The 14,209-nt window shown below is 43.7% G+C and overlaps 1 protein-coding gene across 1 annotated transcript; it reads right to left on the bottom strand.

Moving 5' to 3' along the window:
* Positions 1–5,129: 5,129 nt before the first annotated feature.
* Positions 5,130–14,056, bottom strand: rasip1 (Ras interacting protein 1). The gene is made up of 16 exons (XM_061049217.1): positions 13,765–14,056; positions 12,951–13,072; positions 12,178–12,629; positions 11,740–12,000; positions 11,405–11,646; positions 11,156–11,320; positions 10,373–10,577; positions 9,983–10,281; positions 9,715–9,876; positions 8,549–8,589; positions 8,073–8,227; positions 7,766–7,878; positions 6,509–6,797; positions 5,988–6,151; positions 5,759–5,900; positions 5,130–5,645 (listed from the first exon to the last, which is right to left on the bottom strand). The coding sequence occupies exons 2-16, from the start codon at positions 13,070–13,072 to the stop codon at positions 5,467–5,469; spliced, it is 2,991 nt and encodes a 996-aa protein (XP_060905200.1). The 5' UTR covers positions 13,765–14,056; the 3' UTR covers positions 5,130–5,466.
* Positions 14,057–14,209: the final 153 nt, after the last annotated feature.

The following is a 14,209-nucleotide window of genomic DNA, read 5'->3' as shown; positions in this document are numbered from 1 at the left end:
CCTGAATGTAGCACACTACAACATATTTAACTACGTACAGTCGAGCTTCCCACCCTGCGGATGATGTCATAGGAAAATGGCCGGCATGTGAATATAGTGAATGACCAGCAACAGAGCTGGGATTACGACAAAGAAAGTGATTCCATGGAAGAGGATGACCAACAGAGATAGCAATGGTAAATACGTAAAACAGACTATCACTGATTGAATGGGTGTTTGGCGAGAATGGGGGTCATCACATGGACAGGAAGAGGGCGCGAGATAGAGGCTTGTCGGAGGAAAGGCGAACCTCTTTAATCAGTGGGTGACAGTAAATGGAAAGAAGAGGTCAAGCACACACACCTCTCAGGCATACTTCTAGCTGGATCCTTGTGTTTGACTGACAGCACTCCTTTATGACTCACTGGCCTGACTTTTCTACTGTCTCCCACACTGTGCCATCTGCAGAGGCTTTCAAGCTCACTTTGAGTTCAGCGTTGCCAAACCATGATCGAGATTAGCTTCACCTCCGTAGTGACCTAAATCTGACTTCAGGTCATTGTCTACTAACAAGCCAAGTCTACAGCCAAGTCGTCTCACTACCGGTGGTGATACAGGGGCAGCACGTGGCTAATTGTTTTGAGCTCCCAAATTGCACCAAAAGGGATTGGATTACCTACCACCAGGGTAGTTTCCCCCTTCTTGTTTCCCCTGGATTACATCAGAGGATAGACTCCACCGTGAGTAAGCACATACCTCAGAGTCACAGGGGAGGCCAGAGACATACCTAATGTGTTAGAACAGAATGGTGGATAATCGGATATGGAGGAGGGCAGGAAGTGAACACACTCCTTCCTGTACAAGGTTTTCAATTCATCTCCAATGGAAAGAAAGGAGGTGTAACAGTTGGTAATTTAGTTTCTGTTTATGCATGCGGGTGTGTGCATGCATCCTTGTTGCTTTCTGGCCAGGCTTTTGTCTGTTCAGATCAAAAATAACAGCCGACGACGAGGAAATTAAATATTATCTGTATAAAACTCTCCAGGGTGTCTTATCTTATAGAACAATCACTCTTTCCTGTAATATCATGTTAACAGCATAGACATTAGCCAATTAAATCAACAAAAATGAGGCAATGAAAACTTGGTCACACCGCAATCTGAGCTTGTTATCTCAAAAATTGACGCACTGATTGATCTTCAAAGTGGAAAAGCATTCTTGCGTGACACTGCAAGTCCTGTAAGCTGCTGCACACTGACTGTCCAAGGTCAAATCAACATTGTTAAAGCTCACAAGTAGCTGGGATAGACTGGAAGCATAGCACATTGTGATGGGGGTGTAATACATGAGAATTTATTTGCCCTTCATGGTGTGGTTGTACAGAACAAATGGGGGTCCGAATTTGCTTGTACATGGACAGTTCTGCCTCGCTCTCTTTTCTGTTTAGATCAAAGCCAGCTATTTTGAATTTGACTGTTCTGAAACGGCTGACACAAGGCAGATAGATGGGTGTGGGAGTTTTGAGGTGAGGCAGTGAAAGGCAGACAAGGAGAGGTAACTGTTTTTTGGTAACTCCATTAAAACGAACCCCTGGGAGGTTTGGACGACTGACAGCTGAGGTGGAGCCCGGGCCAGCAAAGCAGGAGGGAGAGTGTTTTCATGTGTTTATGTGTGTGTTTTCCTTCACTACTGGGACTTATATATATGGCTGGAAGGCTGTCTCTCAGATCTGCAGCTGAGTGTAATGGGGGTTCACTTGGGGGGGTATAGGAACAGGGCCTGGGATGACCTGTGGAACACCCCGTTATCCTCCAGGGAGCAATGCTTTTGAGGTACGCTCCGCCACCACCCTTCACCTCCAATGTGCCGAATCAGTGGAAGGCAGAAAGCCACAGAGTATCCCTGACACTAATATGGAAAAAAGCCTGTTTGGAGCGAATATAAGGGCAAATATTATTCTTCCTGAGCGTAACCACGGCGAGCACCTCTGACCTGGCAGTGAAAGTGCTGAAACAAAAAGCCCAAAGACTTTTTCTACTCCATCAAAGGAGAGCTGCATAAAATAAACATGGCCATCAGATTACCACGCTGAACACGGGGCCGCGTTAGCCCATGCCGGCCTCCCTGCCGCCCAACCCCATAGCTCTATGGGAGTTAAGTGTGGGGTCCGCTCAGTCAACACCATGACGCAAAATGGAACAAGCCTCTGACAGAAGCCCCAGGCTGATGGAATAAGGCCCCTACCCACAGGCCCACAGGCCCCCCGGCCCGAGAGAAATATACTGAGCGAGAACCAGAGAGAGGCAGGAAAACAGGAAGAAAGAAGAGGAAAGAAGAGAAAAGATAGACGAAGGCATTTTGGAAAATAGGAAAAGACCACCAGTTCCAAATTGGTGGCACTGTCCCTGTCCCAAATTGAAAAGCACACACATAAACCCAGCGCTGCCCCAGAGAACGGGCATTAGCAGGCCAGGACAGACAGCCGCCAGTGGAGAGAAGGCTGAGGCAGGGCAGGGCAAGGTAAGGGTACAGCGGTTGGTGGTGATGGTTGTAGCTGCCAGTGAGACTGCGAGGTTCAGCTGGCCATTCCCTCTAACAGTGGACAGCCTCAGCCCGTTGGATCTGACCTCACAGGGGTTCTTTTATATCCCTGCGAGTGCTCGTGTGCATTGATGTGTAGGTGCTTGCGAGTGTGCACCAAAAAAGTTTGTGTATTTATGTGCGCATTTCACGTTCAGGTGACGTAACCAGGAGAAAACAGATCTGCCCCTTGAGGAGGACCAAGGCTTTTCTCTTGGCCTTTTAGTTATCTCACTGAGGCCCCACTGTACATTTCATCCACCTCAAGTCGTCAGCCACAGTCTGTCGTCTGTCTGCTTCTGACTGATTTCCCTCCCAGCACCTCTGACCTTCTCGTGACTTGTCTCAAACCTCACATGGATTCCTACTCCCCCGGTCTGTCTTTTTGTCTGTCTGTGACCTAACAGAGATTCCCCTGATCCCTTGTTTCTTTCCGATGCCAGAAGCCATGCACAATATTCCACTCTCACTTTGTTTCAGACTGGAGCTGACTCTCTATGACTGTGTCTCAAACTACCAGGTCTTTAAATATTTTCAGTCTGAGACCCAAAATTGCTCTCCTTGCCATGTGAGACAAGGGTAAAGAAAACAAATTGAGGTCTCCACTGGTATAAAAAAAAAAAACGGATCCAGCATCATTTGGTAATGATGACTACCTTGGACTTAAACCCTCACAGTTTCCCCTCCGGTTTCCTGATAAAGAATGTTTCCCAACCTCCATCAGTAGCCTTACAGTCCTAGTATTCTGCCTTTTCCCCTGACGTACGACTTGAAAACCCCTCCTTTTACTGCTCAGTTTTAGGATGACGCAGGTACAGGTAAAGTGTTACCAGATAACAAATAGAAACTGAGGGTCATTCCATGCCAGACTGTAGTTTTTAGCATTAGGTGTGAGAGCCATGGGCTTTCTACAGTTCCTGAAAATGACTCCAGTGTGTAACAACAATGAACACAATCACTGTGGTCCACTGGGCCTCACACCAGCAGCATTGCATTACTGTGCTCGCCTCCCTACTGTTCTCCTTTTCTTTTCATCCTTCTCTCTTCTCTCCTCTGACTCAGCTGTTTTGTAGGAAACTCCGTCTCTTTGAAGAAGGGAAGAATCTTTCATTACTCGACAGCAGGGGGAGAGCAGGAGATGATAGGGAGAGAATAACTGCCCCATTGTCTTCACGCACACACCCTCCATCCACCAATGATAATTGTGTTGAGCTAATTACAGAGAGCTGCTACAACAGGTGTGGGACTCAGCACCTGGGTAAAGAGGTCTACTAAGTGTGTACGTGTGTGAGTGTGTGGGACAGAGAAAAAGGGATTGTGTGTATGACTGCACAACCCTGGGTGAAAGTGTGTATGACATTTTGTCTGTGCCAGTGATTGAGATCACAGAGATCACAGAAAACCGTGTGTGTGTCACATGCTTACTAAACCCTACATGTTACTTAATACCACTCATACATTGGTCACCGTATTGTATCACAGACTACTGTAATATGACACAATCAACATGGACCTATACCAGTCTGAACTCCATCTGTGTTTAATTATAAACCTACAGACTCCATCTGTTTGACATTACTGGAAAGTTGAAATTAGCACACAAACACAGTCTCACTCTCACTCATACACCGCATTGAATTTCAAATGAGAGTGATTACAATCACTTAATTGATAAATGTGACCACAGGGAGCCTCCTCAAATGATTCATAATCTATAAGTGGTCTTTCTCAATGGCATGTTTTTCTGATGGCAGTACAGTAAGAAATTGGGGAGACAGAACTGGAGGGAACAGTGATGATGTAAGCAGGGGGTCTCTCACGGGACTGATGTTTTCTAAGCTTTTTACCGTAAAGGCCTTCGTCCAAGAAGCTGACCGTAACAACGGAAGCCGTTTGGCCCGGCGCCAAGGGAGGAGCCTGATAACTTGAGTTTGTTGAGACGTCATAGAGCTTCACTCTGAAAATAAATAAAGTGGTGAAATGTTTTCTAAAGATGTCTGGCAGACTAGACAGTGAAAATGACTGGAAATTACAAATTTGTGTCATTTCAAGTTCAAGTGAAGATGTTACTCACTCCTGTTGATGATATCACCTGTCTGCTGTCTGTTGATGACAGCCTTTATGCTTAATGAGCTGGGTGGTTTATAGGGCTAAGAGATTGCACCACATACGTTAAACGGGAAACCCTTCAAATCAGACCATTGAGTGTGTCACATCAACCAAAGGGAAATTAAATTCTTCTCTTTATGAAGGCTTACCTTGCTCAAGGAAACCTTTGTGTTTTGTCGTCACAGTCTTATTTGCTTGCTTGAGTCATGGCCCTATGTACGGTAAAACGCCACCATTAATACAGGAAATGAGAAGATGTCTTTGGAGCAGATTGTAATGTAAGTTGTATGATCACCCCCTTACTCAAGCGATTCTACCTGCACACTCATCATTTAACGTCAGAGGGGAATGAGTCCTGCAATGCCACCTTGTGGAATATTTATTTGCTGTTGAAGTTGAGCCAAGCCCAAGGGGCCCTGCTGTGGGGAACAAGTTGTCAAAGATCAAACAGACACTGCAGGTCTTTCAAACTTCAGTGTTTTATTGGAAACGAGAAGTTAAAAAAAACATACATGAAAGCCAATTCAAACAGTCACATAAAGCTTAACACTGTGTGACAGAGACATGAGGCTTAACTTCCTGCTTTAAAACAAATTTATAAAGACATACCAAAGCCAATACATTTCTTTTACTTGAAAATATCTAAATGAATAAATGAATTGATATGGAAATGCCAAAAAAAGAACAACCAGACAACAAAATGCCAAAAGCATATTGAGTGTGCAGTTAGTTTGCTGTTTCTGGTGCAATTTTTTTTTCTTTTACAAGATATCCTAAGTGATACAAATATGGGCTTCCTCAAAGCCGAGTCCTCTGATTGGCAGGGAGCTCATCCTGGTCAAGTCCCCACAAGAAGGTGCGGAGACGTGTCACTTCCTTTTGGAGCTCAGGACTTGGGATTGGCTGGGAGAGGTCAAGGCGTGGAGTCTCATTTGGCAAGATTAGAGGAGGATGGTCCAGGAAACTCTCAAAGATGTCTAAAAGAAAAAACAACAAGAAAAGACAATTTACTGTGACATATTCACTGATTTTTTTTTATAGCTTATAGCATAGCTTAATTCTCAAGCATGTTTGTTGATAACTGTTTTACCTCCACACAGCTCTGTTCCTGGTGGAGGGGCCCAGGATGCTGGTGGGGCTCTGGTCGGACCCAGCTTGTAATGGTTGAGCAGGTGGTGCAGCTGAGAAGGGCTTAACAAGGCATGGTCCTCCTGTAGACTGGTCCAGGATGACTGAGAGACGAGACATAATAGAAAAAATGAATGTTTCGATTCCTGGGTTTTGACTAAGAAAACACCCTGCTCATGTGGCTGTGTTACCTGGATAAGTCGAGTCTTGGGAATACACAGGAAGTTGACTGTGATTGACAGTTTTTTCATAAACTCTGAGGCTATGTCACCTAATCCAGCCCCCTGTAGCCAGTCCAGAACCAGGTCCAAGTTTGTACGGATCTGGACCGCTCTGGACCACGAAAACAGCCCATCTAAAAATAAGAAGAAAAAAAGAAACAAAAATGTGTGATTTTTCAGAAAACTAGAAGGAAACTCTGTTATAAACAATAAGACAGGATACTTTTTATTTATGAAGGAGAACACTTATGTTAGCTGTTTTGGACTGTAATCGTGTATCTGTGCTGACACTTATTCTGACTGCTCTATTGAAACAAGCCCCTTCTGTCTACTCTTGTTTTTAAAAGTGATATAGAAATAATCTGACTTGACTTGACTTGGCTATGGTTAAAAACTATTGCAGCATAAACTGCATCACTGATTAATGTCACTAACTTTACATTTTCACAAGGGCTGCTGGTGAACAAATCATGAGTCCTGCTCCCTCTCACCTCTCTCCAGCAGAGTATTAAGCAAGGAGGTGTTGGTGAAGAAGAAGAGGTAGCCAAAGGTTTGGGAGGTTAGCGGCGGGGACAAACACGCCTCGCGCGACAGCATCAGGGAACACCGATACACTTCCACCAGCCCAGCAACTTTAGGTGGTAAGGCAGACACGTCATCCACCTCTCCTTCCCCTCCTCTTTTCTCTTCTCCCTCTGCATCTCGAGCTCCATCTTTCTCCTTCTCTTCGTTGGAGAATGGATTGGTGTCCAGAAGAGCTGGAAGGAGCGAGTAGAGGGTCTTTGTGGAGAGAAAGGACAAGTACTAGTCAGTTCTTTAAAAAAAAAAGATATGAAAAATAGGAGTATTGCTCGAATAATTGATGGGGAGTGGACGGATCATGTTGGATGGATTAAGATGAAGAGGATAGAGCACATGATGGAGAGTTGCGAGAGATGTTTCAACGAATACCATATAGGTTCTAATAAAGTTTTAAATGTAGTCTGTCGTCATTAGCCCCAGAAGATGGATCCTCCTGACTTATATTACCGCAAAGTCAGTAACTGCACAATGAGATTAACATTTGTGGTTAAGACTGATATATCTAAACAGCTTTTGGATGGACTTCCATGCTGTTTGGTAAACATTAAAGTCCATCTAAGGATACATTCTAATAAAGTTTCTCAGATTTTTTGCCCTAGAACTAGTATGAAGTACCCTGAATGACCACAATACTCATGCCTTCCTATTAATTTCAGCTGGTCTTGTTGTTTAATGCCAACATTAGGATATGGACATTATACCTGCTGGGCATGTTGTTAAGGTTGTTTTTATTTACAGAAAAGGGAAACAGATTAGTGTGGTATTAGACTGCTTATTGAAGACAGTCAGTTTTTAAATGTGCTGTTGATGCACACTTGTCTCCAAGGATGCAAAGCTCAAAGGAAATTCAGGAGCTGCACACAGCTGGAAAAAATTAAAATAAATAGTTGGTGGTTGTGAGAAAGCTTCAGAAACATCTCGGAAAACAGCAAACAATGTAATGAGCCCTAAAAAGAAGACATTTTAATTTCTCTTTCAGAAGTTTAATTTGTGGTGGTTTTTGACATTTGCATTTTGACTGAAATCTGGCGCCACTTGTATAAAATGGTAAAGTTTGTATTTTTTTACGTATGCTAACTTGTAGACTGTGACTGTAAGTAGGTACCGTTGTGTATATTGTATGTCGTGTTTGTGGCACAGTGTTTTCTTGTTTTTTTGTCCTTTACCTTGGTGAGGTGATATACACACTGTTGGAAGGTGTGCATAATGACATCATCCAGCTGTGCTAGAGCTTCTGAGCAGGTGTCCATGTCAGCTGTTAAAAGTGGGTCTCCTGGGGCTTCAGAGAAACAGTTAATCAGATTAATTAAAAATTGTATCCACTTTAAATTCTATGAACTACAAAAGTTCTGTGGTACCTCATTAAACACTCATATCATCAAAAGGAAACATTTTACCCGAATTAAGATAGATAGATTTACTTTATTGATCCCAAACTCTGAAATCAATTTTTCATCTAGAAATCACTCTCACCTTCAAACTCCCACTCTTTTTCCATAGCCTCAACTTTGACCTGGAAGAAGTTTAGGAGTTCTGTGGCATTTGACATCCAGAACATCAGCGGTCGAAGGTCAGATGATAGTTTCTGGACATTTGGCGTGCTGATCTCACCTTCCTGCTCTGTGGAGCTGCAGACATTCATGTAATGACAAAGTTATTTGAGCTGTAAAAGTTTGTGAACATTCTCCTGTCAGTGTTTTGTTTATACTTAACAGGGGAAATACACCATGCTGTGAGTAAAAATAGACTCACAGTATGGTGTATTGAAAGTGTAAAAATAGTTTTTGTTACACAGCTATATTTGATCCTCTTTTTCACATCAGTGGTGCTTCCATCATACAACAAAAATGTACCAAAGACATAACAGCACAGGCACAAATGTATCATGAATCACTTAGCAGGCGATCTCTAAACAGAGGAAACATGACGTCGAACAAAAATGCTCTTACTTTTGCGTGGGATGCTTATCCCCAAATTCCTTAATGTTATCCTGTAAAGAGAGTTGGAGACAGAGGAGAAGAGAGAAATCTCAGCTTAGTGTGGGGGTGGACAAGGGGGAGCAGAGTCTCACCCTGCAGCCAGGACAATTACAGCACATTTTCCAGCAGGAGGGCAGTGACATCAACTCATCCTCGCTCCTGTCCACAACCTAGCAGGCCACAATGAATGGCATATGTCTGTCTAGTTGTCTGGTTTTTCTGTGCGACTGAAGTTGCCATCAAAATCTGCTTATTTGATGTTTTACTGCCAAACTTATTTAATTGTGGTCATGGCCCTATTTTAATGGAAAGGTTCATGGTCCAAATGTTTCCTCGCTCCACAGATTGACCTTAATGCTCAACCCGGTGAACTTTATTATAGTACATGACATGCCAAAGCCTGTATTACATTCTATATTTAGTGTAGTTGTTTCTCAGCTAAGCTGGTGGGAGGGCTCTCTGGGGCGCCATGTCAGTAGTTCCTCTTAGTTGCTTCAGGCTGAAATACCTCGAATATATCAAATTTCTAGACATATTCGTTTGCATAGTTCACAGAGGATGAACATGGATGACTTTGGTTATCCCCTGGACTGTCTGCTAGTCCAACTTGGCAGTGAAATGTTTGTTGTTTTGAGGTAGATATTGTGATGGTGTACCAGATTTTTCAGTCATTTATGTTCCCTATAGCTTGCATTGTATCAACTTCTTTTCTTTGATTCTGAACCATCATCTCAATGGTAAAAATGTCCAAAACTTTGGTTTTATGAACAATTACCTACAACGCTTAGGCATTCCTTTTAGCCTCAGTTATCACATTTCTTTAATTATCAACTATTAGTGTGCTAGCAGTAGGTTGGTGAAACATTGTGAACATTAGAGGGGCTTAACATCAACAAGTTAGCATGTTACTGTTAGCATTTAGTTCAAAGCAGTGCTTAGCCTCAGTAAAGGGTTTTCTTAGTATTTATTGGAACTTTTTATGATTTATTACATATCTAACTGTAGAAAAATGACAGTGAGAGAGACTTGAGTGGAAATTAGACGCAGCCAGCAATAGTCCTGGTATTTGTAATGATTCATTGTTTTCCATCACAAATATTATAGTATTCTTTATTTTATATTTTATATTTACTCACCCAGACAATTTCTTTAATGAGATTTGCTGACTTTAGTAATATTTGGGGTGTAAGAGCAGGGTCCAGGTGCTTGGAGGCATGATCAATCATGATTGACAGCAGATACGCAGGAGCTAAAGGTCCGCCACAAGAGTCTGGAGAGGAATTTTTGGAGATTATCTCCTAAGAGAAAATGAAGGTAGAAACACGATGTAAGGAAATGCTTCCATGACACCAGATAAATAAATAGTTTGTCAGAGCTTGAAGCTTCTTTGACTTCCTGTCTCACCTGTAACAGGGAATCTGTATGACGGGGATGGAACTTCAGGACTGCCTCTGTAGATCCTAGGTACGTCCTCAGTGTCTCCTGTCTGTCTACCATCCCTGAAGGGCAGCAGGTAGTGGAGACATCAGCCTGCCATGGCAGAGTCAATGCCAGAGGCGGAGCTGGAGTCACACGGGGGTCGCGGTACAGAAAAAGGAAGTGGTTCCCCAAACCAATCACATCCCCTGGCTTCAGGACAGTTTCCCTGTAAAGGGCCACCCCGTTGTGTGTGACTGCACCTCCTCTGAAGGGCCGCATCAAAGCTACAAGAAATTTGAAATGACAATAAGGTAGACTTTAACAGCAGGTGCACCATGGATTTGGTATGATATGATTTAGGGACTGCTTTTGTACCTTGTCCAGTGGGCGTTTCAGGAACAGCTGAGTTTCTCCTGACCAGTAAGTGTCTGGCCAAGAGGTCAGGAGCAGAGAGAAATGTGTCCACCTTCAGAGGCCTCTTTCCCTTCCTTTCTCTCTCTCGATCCTTCTCCTTCTCTCTCATTGTGGGCTTTCTTCCAAACACATGCGTATGTCCCGCCATGATGTACAAAACAAAATCCTGGGAAGAACACACAGTGGAGGGCAGAGCAAAGTCAGGGAGGTCTGTTATCTTGTAAGTATCACAGTTTACATCAATCTTCCATCTTACAGATGTTAAGTTGAACAGAGGGCGGCCGATAAGGAATGAAGTGTGTCACAGTTTGTGACAATGGAGACCTGTGTGAGGTCATTGTGTGAGATGAAGTGATGTACACAGAGGGGTTTGTTGCTATCGTTGGGTTAATTGTTGCGGCATTGTGATGCTCTGGGGCTGTTTTGTGCAGGAGGCTGAATGGGAGAGGCTTGTGGAGGGATGGAAACCCTGATGGTATGTGACGATTGCAAACATGCAGGTATGATGTCATGTGCAGGGTGTGTGCACATATGGACATCCGCGCAATCCTCCACAACATGCCTGTTAGTTCACATATAGTATGTGTACATCAGAGTGTACGATGTTCACATTGTTTGTGTGAGTGTGTGTGTGTGAGTGAGTGTGTGTGTTTCTCTTTTTCTTTGTTTAAAATAGTATACATAGTCATATGGGTGATGTTTATGACTATTTGTGTTGCGATATCATCTGCCAGCATGTCTTGCCTTGCTCTGGTCGTAGCCCTGCAGCAATAGAAAATAGGGTCGATCTGTGGGTGGAAGGATTAAACTTTGTGACATCACTTCCAGGTCACAGCTGGAGTAATCCCTATCGTCCTCGACTGGCTGGTTTGTCCATCCAACCTTTGCTTCAGCTTTTGAAGCTCTAATCTGAAAAAGTTGTTCAACAAATGACAGTTAGAAAACAAAATGTACAATAGGGTCCATTTTTTCTCACCCTATGATTGTCCGTACCTCTCCTGGCTGTGGGTTGATCATGCTGACGATATTCTTCCTGTCCTGCACCGCTGCATTGTTGTTCGGCCGGTTGCCTGGACCACGTTGGTCTTTACTGACGTGGTTGCCTTGGCGACGCCGCAGACTCAGGTTCATGTCACTGATGCTCCTCCTGAGCTCTGTGTTTCTTCCTCGATGACCTCGCTCGCTCTCCTCTGGTCCACCCCCTGATGACATCCTGCTCCGCCGCCAGCGCACACCTGTTGTCCAGACGATCAACAGTCTGTGTTAACCAAAGACAATAATAAACGTATAAAACGCTGACATACCTACCTTTTGAATCTTAAATGTACCTTGATAGTTCTCTCCCTCCCTCTCACGCTCCTTCTCCCTCTCCATCTCTTCTCTCTCATAGTCATCCTTTCTTTGGATTTCAAAGCGCCGTTCAAATCCTTCCTTAGGTCGCCACATGTCCACTAACAACAGGGGACATTCCCATGGGGCAACACTTCTCCGGCACTCTGTCTCCCATTTGATAGCTCCATCTGGCTGCGGGATGGGCTTTCCAATGACATCACACAACAGGAAGTCCTCGGGGCTGTGTTTCTGGAGAACTAGAAGGTAATGGAAGAAAGGGGGATGGGGTGGGGGATAATTATTTTTCCATAAAACTGCAGTTTCTTTTATTTTATATTTTTATATTAGGTCATTCCCAATTTGGTTAACAAAATGTAAGCAAATAGTCCCTGTAATATGTCACAGCAGAGGTTAAATAAGAGAGAATCTCATACCTGCGTCATCTGTCTCTTCCCTCTCCCTCTCAGTGTACCGAGTGATGACCTGGGCGATGAGCTGCCTTGCTGTAGAGTGAATGTTGGCCAGCAGGGAGCGGTAGTTGGCCCCGCTTGAGAGGGCATCCCCGTAGATCTTGATCAGGCCGGGGGCAGAGGAAGAGGCAGGAGGGAGGTAATGATGGGAGGATGAAGCAGCTGAATGAGCCCAAACCTCTCTCTCCCTTTCCCCCACCCCCCGGTCCCGGTCGCTGTTGGAGCGCCCTCGCAGGAAGAGATGGGAAAGGCGCTTTGTGCGGGACTGGGGCCCAGCAGGCCGTGGCCTGAGGAAGGCCGGGGAAGGGGATGGGGATGGGGCAGGGGAAGCCAGCGAGGGGGTGGAGGTAGAAAGGGAAGAGGAAGGAGCAGAGGGGGCCTCGTGGAGAGAGGCTGCGTCAGAGCTGGTGGTTGACCTGGGAACAACAGAGGAGGAAAAGACAGATGGAGGAGAGAGGAAGGAGAAAGGAAGGGACCAGTCAGCTGTGAATTATGACTGACAAAACACATACAAACAACAAGGACTAAAATAAAACAAGGAAAGGATACAGGCTTGAAAGGATACTAATGACAGTGGAAGGAAGATAAGATGTAATCAGTACATAAACTGTTTTTAAAACAATTAGTCTTATCAGTCACTAAATTCTGCCCTAAACTGGCATGCAAGCTGCGTAAATTGAGGACGTATACAGATGACATAGAATCAAAACACAAGTTTTAGAGATCTTTAGACTGACTTGACAGAGATAGCGCTCGGCCAGCGACCCCCTAGCTTGGCAAAGTGTTTCCTCGGCGAGTTGATCCAAAGACCCACAGGGAAATGGAGCTTTCTGAAGCGAGGACTGCCAGACCCCTCCATCTTACAGAGGGAAAGGAGGAAAAGATGCAGAGATTAGGAACAAATGTGTCTTTCCCATTCAAAATCAGAAAAATGTGTAAATTTGACAGTAAACTATAATTGTCGCTTTTCCTCTTATCTGCTTAATCTACCTCCACACTGTAGCAAGGAATGTGTCAACAATGTCAGGATTGAAACAATATAACAATAGCATGATGTCACCATCAAAAAATATCAACAGGATGCTTACAGCAGGTTGTCAACATGATAAAAACAAGAAATTAAGTAGTGAAAAAAACATCGGCCCATGGAAATCGAGGCATGAATTTCCCATCTTTAAACAGGAAGCATCTTTTGGAGGACTCAGATCCAGCTGTCGCACTGACAGGGAAATACCCTCTCCAATGGTCAATGAATGTCCATTTACAGTGTTCATTTTACATGAATTACCATCAAAAGTTAGAACACAATGCTTGCAAATGTCATGCTTGTCAAATCGAATACAAAATTGTATTTCTCTGGAAAGTCTCATATTTTGAAGTATAATCCTGACAAGACTTAATATCTTTATGTGTTTTTCTGCTCCTTAATAATGCTGGCATGAAATGACAACTAAGGCAGCGTTTTAAATGTGCGTCTTGTTCTTTATGTTGAGGATGAAATATGCTGATACCATGAAGTCTGCTTTTAAGAATCCGATTTAAAACACTTACCCACAGTTGATTCTGATCCTTCTATTGTAAGCTGATATGATTCTTCCGAAGCTAAATGTAAATATGCAGCTCAAAGCAGCCTCATAGCTTTGCGTATTTCCTTTTTCCTGCGATAAAATTCCATCTTCTTAATCCAAGGCCTGTCACAAATATACTCTAAAGTCTCTATTTCTTAACATCCATTAGGTCAGTCTTTTGTCAACTAAAATATCCTTGTCTCACTTAACTTACAAGTTACGCTCCCTCTCTCTCGCTCTACTTCCCTGCCTCTCTGGGTCTATAGATAGAGAAACAGGCCCATTGTTCTACGTGACAGAATTTCCTTCCTTTGCAGTGGACAACACCTATATCCTGACTGAGTGAGAGAGACAGCGAGAGATTGGTGGAAAGCAGAGAAGAGTGAATTTACACACACATGACTTTTTTTTTAGACCTTATTAGGAAT

This window comes from Labrus mixtus, chromosome 11 (genome assembly GCF_963584025.1).
Source record: "Labrus mixtus chromosome 11, fLabMix1.1, whole genome shotgun sequence".
Lineage (NCBI taxonomy): Eukaryota > Metazoa > Chordata > Actinopteri > Labriformes > Labridae > Labrus > Labrus mixtus.
Note: the sequence above shows the minus strand (reverse complement) of the source record. Positions and strands in the feature narration are given on the sequence as shown.